A 13,758-nucleotide genomic window follows, 5' to 3' on the forward strand; every position below is an offset into this window, starting at 1 on the left:
AATCTTACAAGTCACTGACATTTAAAACCATACCATTCAATGTAAATCGCGATGCAAGAGCAAAAGTGTTATGGGTTGACTATCACACTTTGAGTTTAGAAGGGTGAAAGTCCATGCCCCAAAGCCTACTCCATTCACGAATACAAGCCAGGTCTTTCTTCTTCCACCATACATAGCACAGATATCATTTTGGACAATACCAAAAAAAATATATTTTAATTTTGTACCATGAAAGCATACCTGATGCACGAATACAGTAGCCCCACTCAGGAATGGAATATAAAGGCTTGACCAAGCAGCTTTAGCCCATCCCGTGTCAGATATATTCCAAATCAATTCATCTTCTCTTAAGTCCAGCCAAAATCTGGAAGGTCAAAATCAGTGTACTTGAATATACCTGTAACATAAACCTACATAATAGGTAAAAAGGGAACATTCAGGTCAATACATATGTATTCAGACTTTGGTAATGTGACTAAGATCTTTTAAGTTTGAAAAAAGAATATGAAAATAACTAAATCATGTTCCAAACTAAAGTCACTGATGGTTTTCCAATAAAAAGTATGCTACATGATTAAAAAATTATTTCACAATGATCCCAAAAGCCTTTATGGATTAACTTTTTAACCATTTATATGTACATATGCAACAATTTTACCTGTGCAGTTTAATGCATAAATATACGAAGAGCTGATGTTCTGACAGTGGCTTTAAATACAAATATATACAATTCCACTGTCTCCTTTCAAGGTCAATCTGCTTAAACATGTATTATCTACGCCTCAGGCAATCTTGTGAATCATACCCAAAAAAATAAGTGCCTCCCTTTTCACCTTTCATCCCAATTATCCTTATTTTCCTTACCTAATGCATCACTCAGTTTATGAGAATGAATAGACAAGCACACAAATAAATAAACAAAAACTGAAGATACAATAACTAAATAATACTGAATATCATTATTGGGAATTTTCAATTGCAGAATTGTATTTTCACATGATGTTTACAAGAAAAAGGTGATATCAATGCATGCAAACAAAAGGTAAATAGTATGGTGAATAAAATGAACATTATAAGAAAAATAAACTAGCTAGAAATAATTAATCATACAGTAATTCCACATTTTCCTTACTATTTCCCATGAAGGCTCTAAATAAAAGATTGGGAGTAAGATTTGTAAAATTTTATTGACAACCAGGCCTCGCCAGATTTATGCAAAGAAAAAAACTGTTTATAAGCCCATCAAGGTTGCTGGTAACTATACTACCCAAGGGAGCAGTTGGTGTCCTATTGGATACATAAAATGCCTGTTGTAGGTTCAAGTATGTAGCCTAGAGTGAAGCCTTAGAAACAACATGGATGAAAAAGAACCCCTTCTCAAAATGGAATGTATGGAGTTTCTAGAGATTCTACCTCTCAAGTCTGTCTGGACACAAACTAAAAAAATATGGCTCTTGCTGAGAAAATGTTAAAGATTAGGATACATAAATGCAACAAGAAGAATGTGGCATGTGCAAGTATAGGTCAACCCTCCTTTTTCTTTATATTATAACATCTCATGATTATAATCTTTGTAAGATCCAGTTGCAGTAACAAAATAAACCCACAAAAGAAACATATTTGAACAAGAGGTGTTGGCAGTGGCTGATTAAGAACATATCAGCATTAGCGAAGCAAAGTGCACGGTAATGGGGGCAAACAAAAGTGCCAACTCTACCTATGCTTCTGTAATAAAACTTATGAAAAATTCCAGCATTGTAAGGCCATCAATAACTGCATCTGATAGATATCACAAACCTGCTATTCCTCGGACTATAAATAATAATGAAAACCTCCAAACTGGTCAGAAACTTTCGTCGGCAAGTGCTTTGGAGTCCAATACCAAAAATTGTACTTCCAAAAACACAGAAAATTTATCTTCCAATGTCGATCCAAAAGCACAGAAAATTTATCTTCCAAAGTCGATACCAATGCCACCTCTACGATAGCTGCTGATTCATCTCCAAAAATAAGTGTGCCAAAACCAAATAATAATTCAGGAAGATGATCTAAAAATACTTCAAACAAAAATAAGCTAAAGGAGCAATCCCAATTAGATAGAGCTAGTTCAGAGCCACCAGTCATCACAGCCACAAACAAAAATAATAACAAAGCTATAATTACAACTACCAAGAACCACACAAGAAATACTTCTATAGAGGGATGAATAAATTTGTTTTTATTTAGCATTTCCCAACGTTTTGTGAGAGAGAGAGAGAGAGAGAGAGAGAGAGAGAGAGAGAGAGAGAGAGAGAGAGAGAGAGAGAGAGAGAGAGAGAGAGAGAGTGTAATTGTCGTTAGTGAGTGCTTCGGTTGTTGGAAGAGGGATGAGGTCGTTAGTTTGTTTACGGGGCTGTCTGTCTGTGGAATATATGTGAGGATTTTTCGGTTTTAGAGTGAGTCTTGAGTCAGAGCTAGTGCTAGTCAGTCGTTTTTTTGGTCTTAAACAGTTTGTTTGTGTGCTGATTCAGAGTTGTTGTTTTTCCTTGTTAGTGTGTTGTTCTTGTTGCTGTATGTTCGTGAGTCGTGTGTTTTTCTGTTTTGGTTTGGTTTGTGTGGTTCTGTGTGCTGTGTTGGCGACCGTGGACGCCTTACTCCATCTTCCAGCAACCGAGGACCAGGGTGAGTGTTGTGTACTGTTTTTTTGTGGTTTTGAATTCCGCCACATAATATTTGGCGCCCAACGTGGGGCAGCTGCAATTGAGATTAGTGGCTAGTAGTGTGACTGGAGGGAATGGAAGAGGAACTGGGGAGGTTGAGAGAGGAGTTGCGGCTGGCAAGAGAGGAGAATGAGAGGCTGAGGGGTGAGAATGAGGAGTTGAGGAGTCAGTTGGAGGAGATGGGGGGAATGCTAAGGAGTGCGAAAGAAGAAATGAAAGGGGAGATGAAAGAGTCAGAAGAGAGGATGGATAAAAAGTTGGAGGGAATGATGAAAGGTGTGGAAGAAATGGTGAAAGGTATGTTCAAGGGTGTTTTTGGAGAAGGGGCTGTTGGAGGCAGGTTCTCTGGAACGTGTGAAGGGGCAAGAGAGAAAGAAAAGGAGGAAGAAGTGAATGGAAGCGTGAGTGATGAAAGTGATATGGGAATAGGAAGTAAGAAACGAGGGAATGAGAGGCAGGGTAAGGAAAAGGGAATGAAAAGCAAGGAAGGAACAGAGGGAAAGTAAGGATAAGTCAGGGGAGGAAAAGGGAAGAAGGAAAGGAAAGGAAAGGGTAAGAAGGGTAAGGAAGTGGGTAAGAAGGGTAAGGAAGTGGAAAGGCAGGAAAGAAGGGAGAGGGTGAAGGCAGTAGTGATAGTGAGGTGGATGGAGGTGAGTGGATAAAAGTGGATAAAAGGGGGAAGAAGAGTGTAATGAGTAAGATGAATGTAAGTACGGAAGTGGACTCTTTGTATTCGGAAGAGGGTATCAAAGGACAGAGTGAAAGTAGCGAAAGTGGGAGTGAAAGTGAGAAAGAAGTGAGAAAGGCTATGTATGTGAGGGAGGCACCCCGGTGAAAAAGTATAATGAGTATGGAAGTAGGGATGTGCATGATTTCTTTAGGGAGTATGAAAGGTTTTGTCAGGATAAGTATGGGGAAAGTAAGAGAGTGTGGGCACGAGAATTAGGAGAATATTTGACTGGGTTTTTGCTTGATATGTATAGGGTTATTATGAGTGTGGGAGATGTTGAGTATGACAAGGTGAAAGCTAGACTAGTTGAGCAAGCGAGGCGTATGAAAGCGAGTGTTAAGTATAAGAGGAAGAATGAATTTGATGAGGCAAGAATGAAAGCTGGGGAAACCTTGTCACTGTATGCTTGTAGGCTGGAGACGTTGGCGAGGAAGAAGTTTGGGGATGATGGGATAGATGAATGTAAGGAATTAGTACGGAAGTTGTTAGGGACAGTGCCAGATGGAGTTAGAGAATTTGTGAACTTGAAGCAGAAGGAGAAGAAAAGATGGACGAATGAAAGGTTGACTTGGGGAGAAATTTTGGAAATTGTAGAAGATTATGAGCTTGACAGGGTTATAAAAGAGAGCAGAAGTGTAAGTGTAAGGGCTGGGGTAGATGAGAGAGTACCAGAGTTTGGAAGCTTTAGGGATGCAGTGTTGAGGGGCCCAATGAGAATGGCCGATAGTGTAATAGATAGGAGTGTAAGAGCAAGTAATGTGGAGGTGCCAGTGAGGATGAATGGTGGGTTTGTAAGGGAACAACGGGTTGGACGGGTTAGGGATAGTAGTGTACAAAGGGAAGGTCGATGAGTGGAAGTCGAGCGAAGTGTTTTAGATGTGGAAAGGAAGGACATACAAAGAATGAGTGTAGGTGGGCTTTAGGAGCGTGTTTCGGTGTGGGCAATCGGGACATTTGGTAAGGGAGGTACGAAAGATAGGGGTTAAATGCTACAGGTGCGGACAGGTGGGTCATATTGCTAATGGTTGTAGGGTACCCGAGTGAATGTAATATGTGGCAACTGTGGTAAGAATGGGCATTATGCGAGAATGTGTTCAGAACCGAGAGCGAAGTGTGTCGAATGTGGAATGGAAGGGCATGTATCAAGTGTATGTAGACGAAAGAGGGTGACTGTGACAGCGAATTCGGGAAACTGAGTGTGAAGGGGGTTCAAATGGGTGGATCCTCCAGGATGCAAGCGGTGCTTGTGATGCATGTACGTGAGGGGTTGTTGCATGAGGATCAGCAATTTGTTTTGATAGAGTATGGTAGGAAATGTAAGAAAGGGAAGAACGTAAGTGAACGGAATGGTCGTAAGTTGTGTGATAGGGGTGTGAGTGCCAAAGTGGAAATGAATGATAAAGCGTGTAATACGGATGAATGGGATGGTATGAATAGAACGTATAGCATATGCGGGTTTGATATAACTGAGTTGACTGAACGTGTAGGGGTTAGTGAACGGTTGGAGGTGAGCGAAAGTGTAAGAGTAAGAGAGCGTAGCAGTAATATACGAGTGATTGAAAGCATGAATGAATCGTTGCAAGAATTGGAAAGGTCAATGAGCGAATGGGATGGGTTAGTTGAAGAATTGGGGGAGGTATTCGGGAACGAGTTAGAGGGTATAGATGAGATTGTGGATGAAATTGAGTGGGAATAGTGAAGAAGATAGCGTGAATCTGAGAGAGAATGGAGGAGAAGATGTGGATTTGAATGTTGCTAGAAGAAAGAATGATTCTGAGAGAATGATTGCGTGTTGTGAACGCGATCTAGAGGACCTGCTAGTGACCATCCATGGGTGTTGCGTAAGGCGATTTGAATGCAGTGTGAAAGGTATTGGTTGGGAAATGCTAAAAATAATTATAGAGGGATGAATAAATTTGTTTTTATTTAGCATTTCCCAACGTTTTGTGAGAGAGAGAGAGAGAGAGAGAGAGAGAGAGAGAGAGAGAGAGAGAGAGAAGAGAGAGAGAGAGAGAGAGAGAGTGTGTAATTGTCGTTAGTGAGTGCTTCGGTTGTTGGAAGAGGGATGAGGTCGTTAGTTTGTTTACGGCGCTGTCTGTCTGTGGAATATATGTGAGGATTTTTCGGTTTTAGAGTGAGTCTTGAGTCAGAGCTAGTGCTAGTCAGTCGTTTTTTGGTCTTAAACAGTTTGTTTGTGTGCTGATTCAGAGTTGTTGTTTTTCCTTGTTAGTGTGTTGTTCTTGTTGCTGTATGTTCGTGAGTCGTGTGTTTTTCTGTTTTGGTTTGGTTTGTGTGGTTCTGTGTGCTGTGTTGGCGACCGTGGACACCTTACTCCATCTTCCAGCAACCGAGGACCAGGGTGAGTGTTGTGTACTGTTTTTTTGTGGTTTTGAATTCCGCCACACTTCCCCAAATAATGATAGCTTTACAATAAAAACTTTGAATGGGTTCAGTGTTTTGGAAGAGATCTCTCCTCCCAGAATGGTGGTTCCAAAAGTAGATTCAGAACAAAACATATGAGTTCAATTCAGTCTTGCCACCCTAAGACAAATAGGATTAGTGGTGCACACTAGAAATTCTGAACATCAGGTTCATAATAAAAAATATGAAGATCAACCAAAGACCCTGAACTCCAGTTCAGATGAAAAGGGGTTAAGAAAACAATCTTTCATAAAGGAGAATTTCCCACTCTGCCCTAGGAACAGTACTTCCCCTCCAAGGAGTGGGAAGTAGCACATTTTACCACCTTAGCATTCACGCTCGATATTCTTCAGTGGATCTGTAAAGGTCTCAGAGCCCATACAGAAGACCTTAAAGTTTTAATGCATGAATTCAATCCATGGATTATATGCCTGCAGGAAACAATGTTAGGCAACTCTCCTTATAATCCTGGACTAAATTATTCAATATTTAAATCATATCCCCTAATTGGTGATTGTGCCCATGGAGGTGCTGCAATTATTAATAATAAATCTCTACAGCACTCCACAGTACAATTAAATACAAGTCTACAAGCTGTCACTATTCAGTCATTTTGGAAAAAAAAGGATAACAATCTGCTCCTTATACCTTCCACCAGACCTTGCTTTTAACATTGGAGATATTCAATTCTTAATTAACCAACTTCCAGCTCCTTTACTTCTCCTAGGTGATTTTAATGCCCACAATCCCCTTTGGGGAAGTCGGTTTTTAGACAGTAAAGTGAATTAATCGAAGACCTTATTGACAGGAATGATGTTACCCTATATAATAATGGGTCAATGACTTTCCACAACATTCATGATAATCATTTCTCTGCACTGGACCTTAGTATTTCTTCAACAAGTATCCACCTTGATTTTAATTGGTCTGTTAATGAAGATTTAAATGAAAGTGATCACTACCCGATCGATCCATTTGAAATATGCTCTTAAATGCTCCTTCTGAAGTTTTACCTAAGTGGAAGATCGAGGACGCAGACTGGGATAAATTCAGTAAGGATGTCAATCTAGATAGGGAGTTTTGAGTCCTTTTATTCTCATCTAGATGCCTATGATTACTTTACTAAATCTACTCTGAAGAGTACTGAAGGCTTGATTCCAAAAACAAAAGGCAAACCTTGTAGACCTGCAGTTCCCTGGTGGAATAAGACGTGGTATTCTGAGGAAAGTGACTAGGAAGTGCTACAGACGTTATAAAACTAGTGGCTCCCCCCAATCTAAATCAATCTACAAACGTGCTTTAGCTAAGCAGCAGGATTTGGAAAGCCAAAAGAGAATGTTGGCTTTACTATATTAATGGAATAAACTCCAAGACCCCACTAAGAGTGGTGTGGCAAAATAAAGTTGGTGGAAAATTTGTTGCGTCACCACTACCCTCATTAAAAAAAAATGACACTCTAATCACAGAGCCCACTGAAGTTGCCAGTGAGCTAGGAAAACACTTTTCTAAAGTTTCCAGCCCTAACAATTATTCTCCAGAATTTCAAAGAGTTAGGAATTCTGAAATGATTCTGAAACTTGATTCAGGAAAATCTGAACCATACAACTACAAATTTTCCCTATAAGAATTTTTGTGAGGCTATAGAGGGATGAATAAATTTGTTTTTATTTAGCATTTCCCAACGTTTTGTGTGTGAGAGAGAGAGAGAGAGAGAGAGAGAGAGAGAGAGAGAGAGAAGAGAGAGAGAGAGAGAGAGAGAGAGAGAAGTGTAATTGTCGTGTTGGTGAGTGCTTCGGTTGTTGGAAGAGGGATGAGGTCGTTAGTTTGTTTACGGCGCTGTCTGTCTGTGGAATATGTGAAGGATTTTTCGGGAGAGGGAGTCTTTAGTCAGAGCTAGTGCCGGTCAGTGGTTCTTGTGTGGGACAGTTTTTGTAAATGCTTTTCTGGGAGTTATTGGTCTTCTTGTTGGTGTGCTGTTTATTTGTGTGTGTGTTCCGTTTCTTTTTGTATTTCCTTGTTGTGTTTGTGGTTGTTTGCGGTTGTGGTTGTTAGGGCCTTTATCCATCTCCAGCAACCAAGATCAGGAGAGTGTTGTTTGTTGTTTTGTTTGTGGGTTTGAATTCATAAGCATAAATTTGGTGCCCAACGTGGGCTGTTGTAAAATAGCCGTTAGGATTGTTTGGTGGTGGGTTCAAATGTAATGGAGGTCAGGATGAGGAGGTAGAGAAACTGAGAGAGGAACTCCGAGTGGGCTGAGGAACTCCAGGGTAGGCTGGAGGAGGAGAATGGGAGGCTGAGGAGGAGAATGAGGACAAGAGGAGTCAGTTGGAGGAGATGGGGGGATGCTAAGAAGTGCAAAGAAGAAATGAAAGGGGAGATGAAAGAGTCCGAAGATGAATGGATAAAAAGTTGGAGGGAATGTGAAAGGTGTGGAAGAAATGGTGAAAGGTATGTTCAAGGGTGTTTTTTATTAGAAGGGGCTGTTGGAACTGCAGGTTCTCTGGAACGTGTGAAGGGGCAAGAGAGAAAGAAAAGGAGGAAGAAGTGAATGGAAGCGTGAGTGATGAAAGTGATATGGGAATAGGAAGTAAGAAACGAGGGAATGAGAGGCAGGGTAAGGAAAAGGGGAATGAAAAGCAAGGGAAGGAACAGAGGGAAAGTATGGATAAGTCAGGGGAAGAAAAAGGGAAGAAGGGAAAGGGAAAGGGTAAACTGGTAAGAAGGGTAAGGAAGTGGGAAGGCAGGAAAGAAGGTGTTAGAGGGTGAAGGCAGTAGTGATAGTGAGGTGGATGGAGGCTAGTGGATAAAAGTGGATAAAATGAGGGGAAGAAGAGTGTAATGAGTAAGATGAATGTAAGTGGATGTGGACTCTTTGTATCGGAAGAGGGTATCAAAGGACAGAGTGAAAGTAGTTTATTGAGTGAAAGTGAGAAAGAAGGTGAGAAATGCTGTATGTGAGGGAGGTACCCTGTGTGAAAATTGTATAATGATATGGAAGTAAGGATGTGCATGATTTCTTTAGGGAGTATGAAAGGTTTTGTCAGGATAAGTATGGGGAAAGTAAGAGAGTGTGGGATGAGAATTAGGAGAATATTTACTGGGTTTTGCTTGATATGTATAGGGTTATTATGAGTGTGGGGGATGTTGAGTATGACAAGGTGAAAGCTAGACTAGTTGAGCAAGCAGGCGTTTGAAAGCGAGTGTTAAGTATAAGAGGAAGAATGAATTTGATGAGGCAAGAATGAAAGCTGTGGGAAACCTTGTCACTGTATGCTTGTAGGCTGGAGATGTTGGCAAAGGAAGAAGTTTGGGGATGATGGGATAGATGAATGTAAGGAGTTAGTGGACGGAAGTTGTTAGGGACAGTGCCAGATGGAGTTAGAGAATTTGTGAACTTGAAGCGGAAGGAGAAGAAAAGATGGACGAATGAAAGGTTGACTTGGGGAGAAATTTTGAAATTGTAGAAGATTATGAGGTTGACAGGGTTATAAAAGAGAGCAGAAGTGTAAGTGGATGGCTGGGGTGAGAGGTTACCAGAGTTCAGAAGCTTTAGGGATGCAGTGTTGAGGGGCCCAATGAGAATGGCCGATAGTGTAATAGATAGAAGTGTAAGAGCAAGTAATGTGGAGGTGCCAGGGAGGATGAATGGTGGGTTTGTAAGGGAACAACGGGTTGGACGGGTTAATAGTAAAAAGGGAAGGTCGATGAGTGGAAGTCGAGCCTGAAGTGTTTTAGATGTGGAAAGGAAGGACATACAAAGAATGAGCGTAGGTGGGCTTTAGGAGCGTGTTTCGGGTGTGGGCAATCGGGACATTTGGTAAGGGAGTGTACGAAAGATAGGGGGGTTAAATGCTACAGGTGCGGACAGGTGGGTCATATTGCTAATGGTTGTAGGGGTACCCGAGTGAATGTAATATGTGGCAACTGTGGTAAGAATGGGCATTATGCAAGAATGTGTTCAGAACCGAGAGCGAAGTGTGACGAATGTGGAATGGAAGGGCATGTATCAAGTGTATGTAGACGAAAGAGGGTGACTGTGATAATCGAATTCGGGAAACTGAGTGTGAAGGGGTTCAAATGGGTGGGTCCCTCCAGGATGCAAGCCCATGCGTGTGATGCATGTACGTGAGGGGTTGTTGCATGAGGATCAGCAATTAGTTTTGATAGAGTATGGTAGAAAACGTAAGAAAGGGAAGAACGTATAAACAGAATGGTCGTAAGTTGTGTGATAGGGGTGTGAGTGCCAAAGTGAAAATGAGTGATAAAGTTGTAATACGGATGAATGGGATGGTATGAATAGAACGTATAGCATATGCGGGTTTGATATAACTGAGTTGACTGAACGTGTAGAGGTTAGTGAACGGTTGGAGGTGAGCGAAAGTGTAAGAGTAAGAGAGCGTAGCAGTAATGTACGAGTGATTGAAAGCATGAATGAATCGTTGCAAGAATTGGAAAGGTCAATGAGCGAATGGGATGGGTTAGTTGAAGAATTTGGGGAGGTATTTGGGAACGAGTTAGAGGGTATAGATGAGATTGTGGATGAAATTGAGAGTGGTAATAGTGAAGAAGATAGCGTGAATCTGAGAGAGAATGGAGGAGAAGATGTGAGTTTGAATGTTGCTAGAAGAGAGAATGATTCTGAGAGAATGATTGCGTGCCCACGAACGCGATCTAGAGGACCTGCTAGTGAGCATCCGTGGGTGTTGCGTAAAGGCGATTTGAAAGAGGTGTGAAAGGTGTTGATTGGGAAATGCTAAAAGGGGGAGAAATATAGAGGATGAATAAATTTGTTTTTATTTAGCATTCCCAACGTTTTGAGAGAGAGAGAGAGAGAGAGAGAGAGAGAGAGAGAGAGAGAGAGAGAGAGAGAGAGAGAGAGAGTGTAATTGTCAAAGTGAGTGCTTCAGTTGTTGGAAGAGGGATGAGGTCGTTAGTTTGTTTACGGCGCTGTCTGTCTGTGGAATATGTGAAGGATTTTTCGGTTTGAGAGGGAGTCTTTAGTCAGAGCTGTGTCAGTGGTTCTTTTATGGGACAGTTTTTGTCGTGTATGCTTTTCTGGGAGTTGTTGGTCTTCTTGTTGGTGTGCTGTTTATTTGTGTGTGTGTTCCGTTTCTTTTTTTGTATTTCCTTGTTGTGTTTGTGGTTGTTTGCGGTTGTGAAATGTTCTTTATCCATCTCCAGCAACCGAAGATCAGGTGAGTGTTGTTTTGTTTTGTTTGTGGGTTTGAATTCCGCCACAAGGCGCTAAATTATTCAATCTCCTCAAGTGAATCCACAGCTCCAGGTGAGGATACAATCATATATGAAATGCTGAAACACCTCCCAGATGATGCCAAAAAAATATTTACTCATGATTATAAACAAAATATGGGAAACAGGAATTTTTACCCAAGGACTGGAAAATATCCATAATTGTTTCTATTAAAAAACCTGATAAAGATGCTTCCTAGCCACCAGCTATAGACCAAAATAGCTCACCAGCTGTGTGTAAAGCTGATGGAGACAATGATAAATACTAGACTAGTTTGGCACCTGGAAACCAAAGGATTATTATCGCCATTTCAATTTGGTTTCAGGAAAAACTGCTCCACCCTTGATCCCTTGCTGAGGCTGACCAGCCAAATCCAGCAAGGATTCACCAAACAATGTCAGACCATCGGCATATTTTTGACTTAGAGAAAGCATATGACACTACCTGGAATTGGCATCATGAAACAAATTGCACAAGGTGGGCATATGTGGAAGAATGATCAGGTTTATATATCTCTTTTTAACAGACGGATTTTTTAAGGTAACAGTGAGGAACTCCATCTCCCAACCTTTTATGCAAGAGGGAGTTTCCCAAAGAAGCGCTTTAAGTGTAACACTCTTTTCAGTGGCGGTATATAGTGTGGTTGAAAAAATGCTTGCTTTTTGTCGATGACCTTGCAATATACTGCACAGGTCATCGACAAAAAGTGAGCATTTAACAGGGAGGCAAGATTTTTTCAACCACACTATATACTGCCACTGAAAAGAGTGTTACACTTAAAACACTTCTTTGGGAAACTCCCTCCTGCATAAAAGGTTGGGAGAGGGAGTTTCTCAATGTTACCTTAAAAAATCCGTCTGTTAAAAAGGAATATATAAACCTGATCATTCTTCCACATATGCCCACCTTGTGCAATTGTTTCATGATGCCAATTCTCCAGGTAGTGTCATATGCTTTCTCTAAGTCAAAAAATATGCCGATGGTCTGACATTGTTTGGTGAATCCTTGCTGGATTTGGTTGGTCAGCCTCAGCAAGGGATCAAGGGTGGAGCAGTTTTTCCTGAAACCAAATTGAAATGGTGATAATAATCCTTTGGTTTCCAGGTGCCAAACTAGTCTAGTATTTATCATTTTCTCCAACAGCTTACACACACAGCTGGTAAGAGCTATTTTGGTCTATAGCTGGTGGCTAGGGAAGCATCTTTATCAGGTTTTTTAATAGAAACAATTATGGATATTTTCCAGTCCTTGAGTAAAAATTCCTGTTTCCCATATTTTGTTTATAATCATGAGTAAATATTTTTTTGGCATCATCTAGGTGGTGTTTCAGCATTTCATATATGATTGTATCCTCACCTGGAGCGGTGGATTCACTTGAGGAGAGTGCCTCACGAAATTCTCAGGGAAAATTTGTAGTTGTATGGTTCAGATTTTCCCGAATCAAGTTTCAGAGTCATTTCAGAATTCCTAATTCTTTGAAATTCTGGAGAATAATTGTTAGGGAAGCCCGAACTGCGCCAGGTACCCAGGGCCCCGGCAAAGCATGGAATCTACCACCACATTAAGATGAAGGGCCCCCCAACACATGCAAAGTTCCGGAGGCTTCCCCCTCGGCGCCTTCAGGAGGCCAGGGACACTTTTGCCAAGATGGAGCGGATGGGCATATGTAAGAAGGCCTCCAGCCCGTTGGGCCTCTCCCCTCCACATGGTGCAGAAACCAGATGGCTCCTGGAGACCCTGCAGCAACTACAGGCGGCTCAACCTCACAACCGAACCAGATCACTACCCTCTGCCAAACATGCAAGATCTCATGGCCTCCTTTCACGGGGCCAAAATATTCTTTAAATTAGACCTTTTGAAATCTTACTTCCAGGTACCAGTTGCTCCAGAGGATATCCCCAAAACTGCCATCATCACGGCCTTCAAGTCCTACGTCTTCGCCTTCTCCACCTTCAGCCTGAGGAACGCCGGGGCAACCTTCTAGAGGCTGATGGACAGCATCCTGGGTGACCTGAATTTCTGCATCTGCTAAGTAGATGATATTCTAATTTTTTCCAGATCCCCAAAGAGCACCTGCGACACATCCGGGCGGTCCTGTAGCGCCTGCAGGAGAACGCCCTTGTCGTCAGGTTCGACAAATGCACCTTCAGCATCGAAAAAGCTGACTTCCTGGGCCACGAGATATCCCCGGAGGGCGTCCGTCCACTCGCATCAAAGGTCGCAGCTGCCACCAGGTTCCCCACCCCTACCTCCGTCAATGCCGTACAGGAATTCCTCGGGTTGGTCAACTACTACAGGAGGTTCATCCCCGGGGTCGAACACACCATAGCCCCCCTGACGGAGATCCTGAAGGGCCAACCGAAGTCCTTAATCTGGGGACCCAACCAGCAGCAGGCCTTCTACCTGACGAAGGCCGCCCTCACTAAGGCAGCCGCCTTGGCCCACCAGGACCCCAACGCCCCCCCTCCAGTTGATGACGGATGCCAGCAACGTCGCCTGTGGGTCTGTCCTGGAGCAGATCGTCGCCGGTGCCCCCCAGCCCATCGCATTCTTCAGCAAAAAGTTCAGCCCGTGGAGGCCCGCTACAGCACCTTTGACAGGGAACTCTGCGCAGTATATCGGGCGATACGTCACTTCAAGTTCCTCCTTGAGGGTAC

At 42.2% G+C, this 13,758-nt stretch overlaps 1 protein-coding gene across 3 annotated transcripts in view; it reads right to left on the reverse strand.

The window, feature by feature from the left end:
- LOC136836304 (acyl-coenzyme A synthetase ACSM3, mitochondrial-like) overlaps positions 1-13,758 on the reverse strand; it is a 319,876-nt gene that overhangs the window by 160,732 nt on the left and 145,386 nt on the right. For all 3 annotated transcript variants that reach the window (XM_067100425.1, XM_067100426.1, XM_067100424.1), the window contains exon 7: positions 241-364. In XM_067100425.1, the coding sequence (XP_066956526.1) occupies positions 241-364 (124 nt within the window). The remainder of the gene's footprint in view (positions 1-240; positions 365-13,758) is intronic.

This window comes from Macrobrachium rosenbergii, chromosome 56 (assembly GCF_040412425.1).
Source record: "Macrobrachium rosenbergii isolate ZJJX-2024 chromosome 56, ASM4041242v1, whole genome shotgun sequence".
NCBI lineage: Eukaryota > Metazoa > Arthropoda > Malacostraca > Decapoda > Palaemonidae > Macrobrachium > Macrobrachium rosenbergii.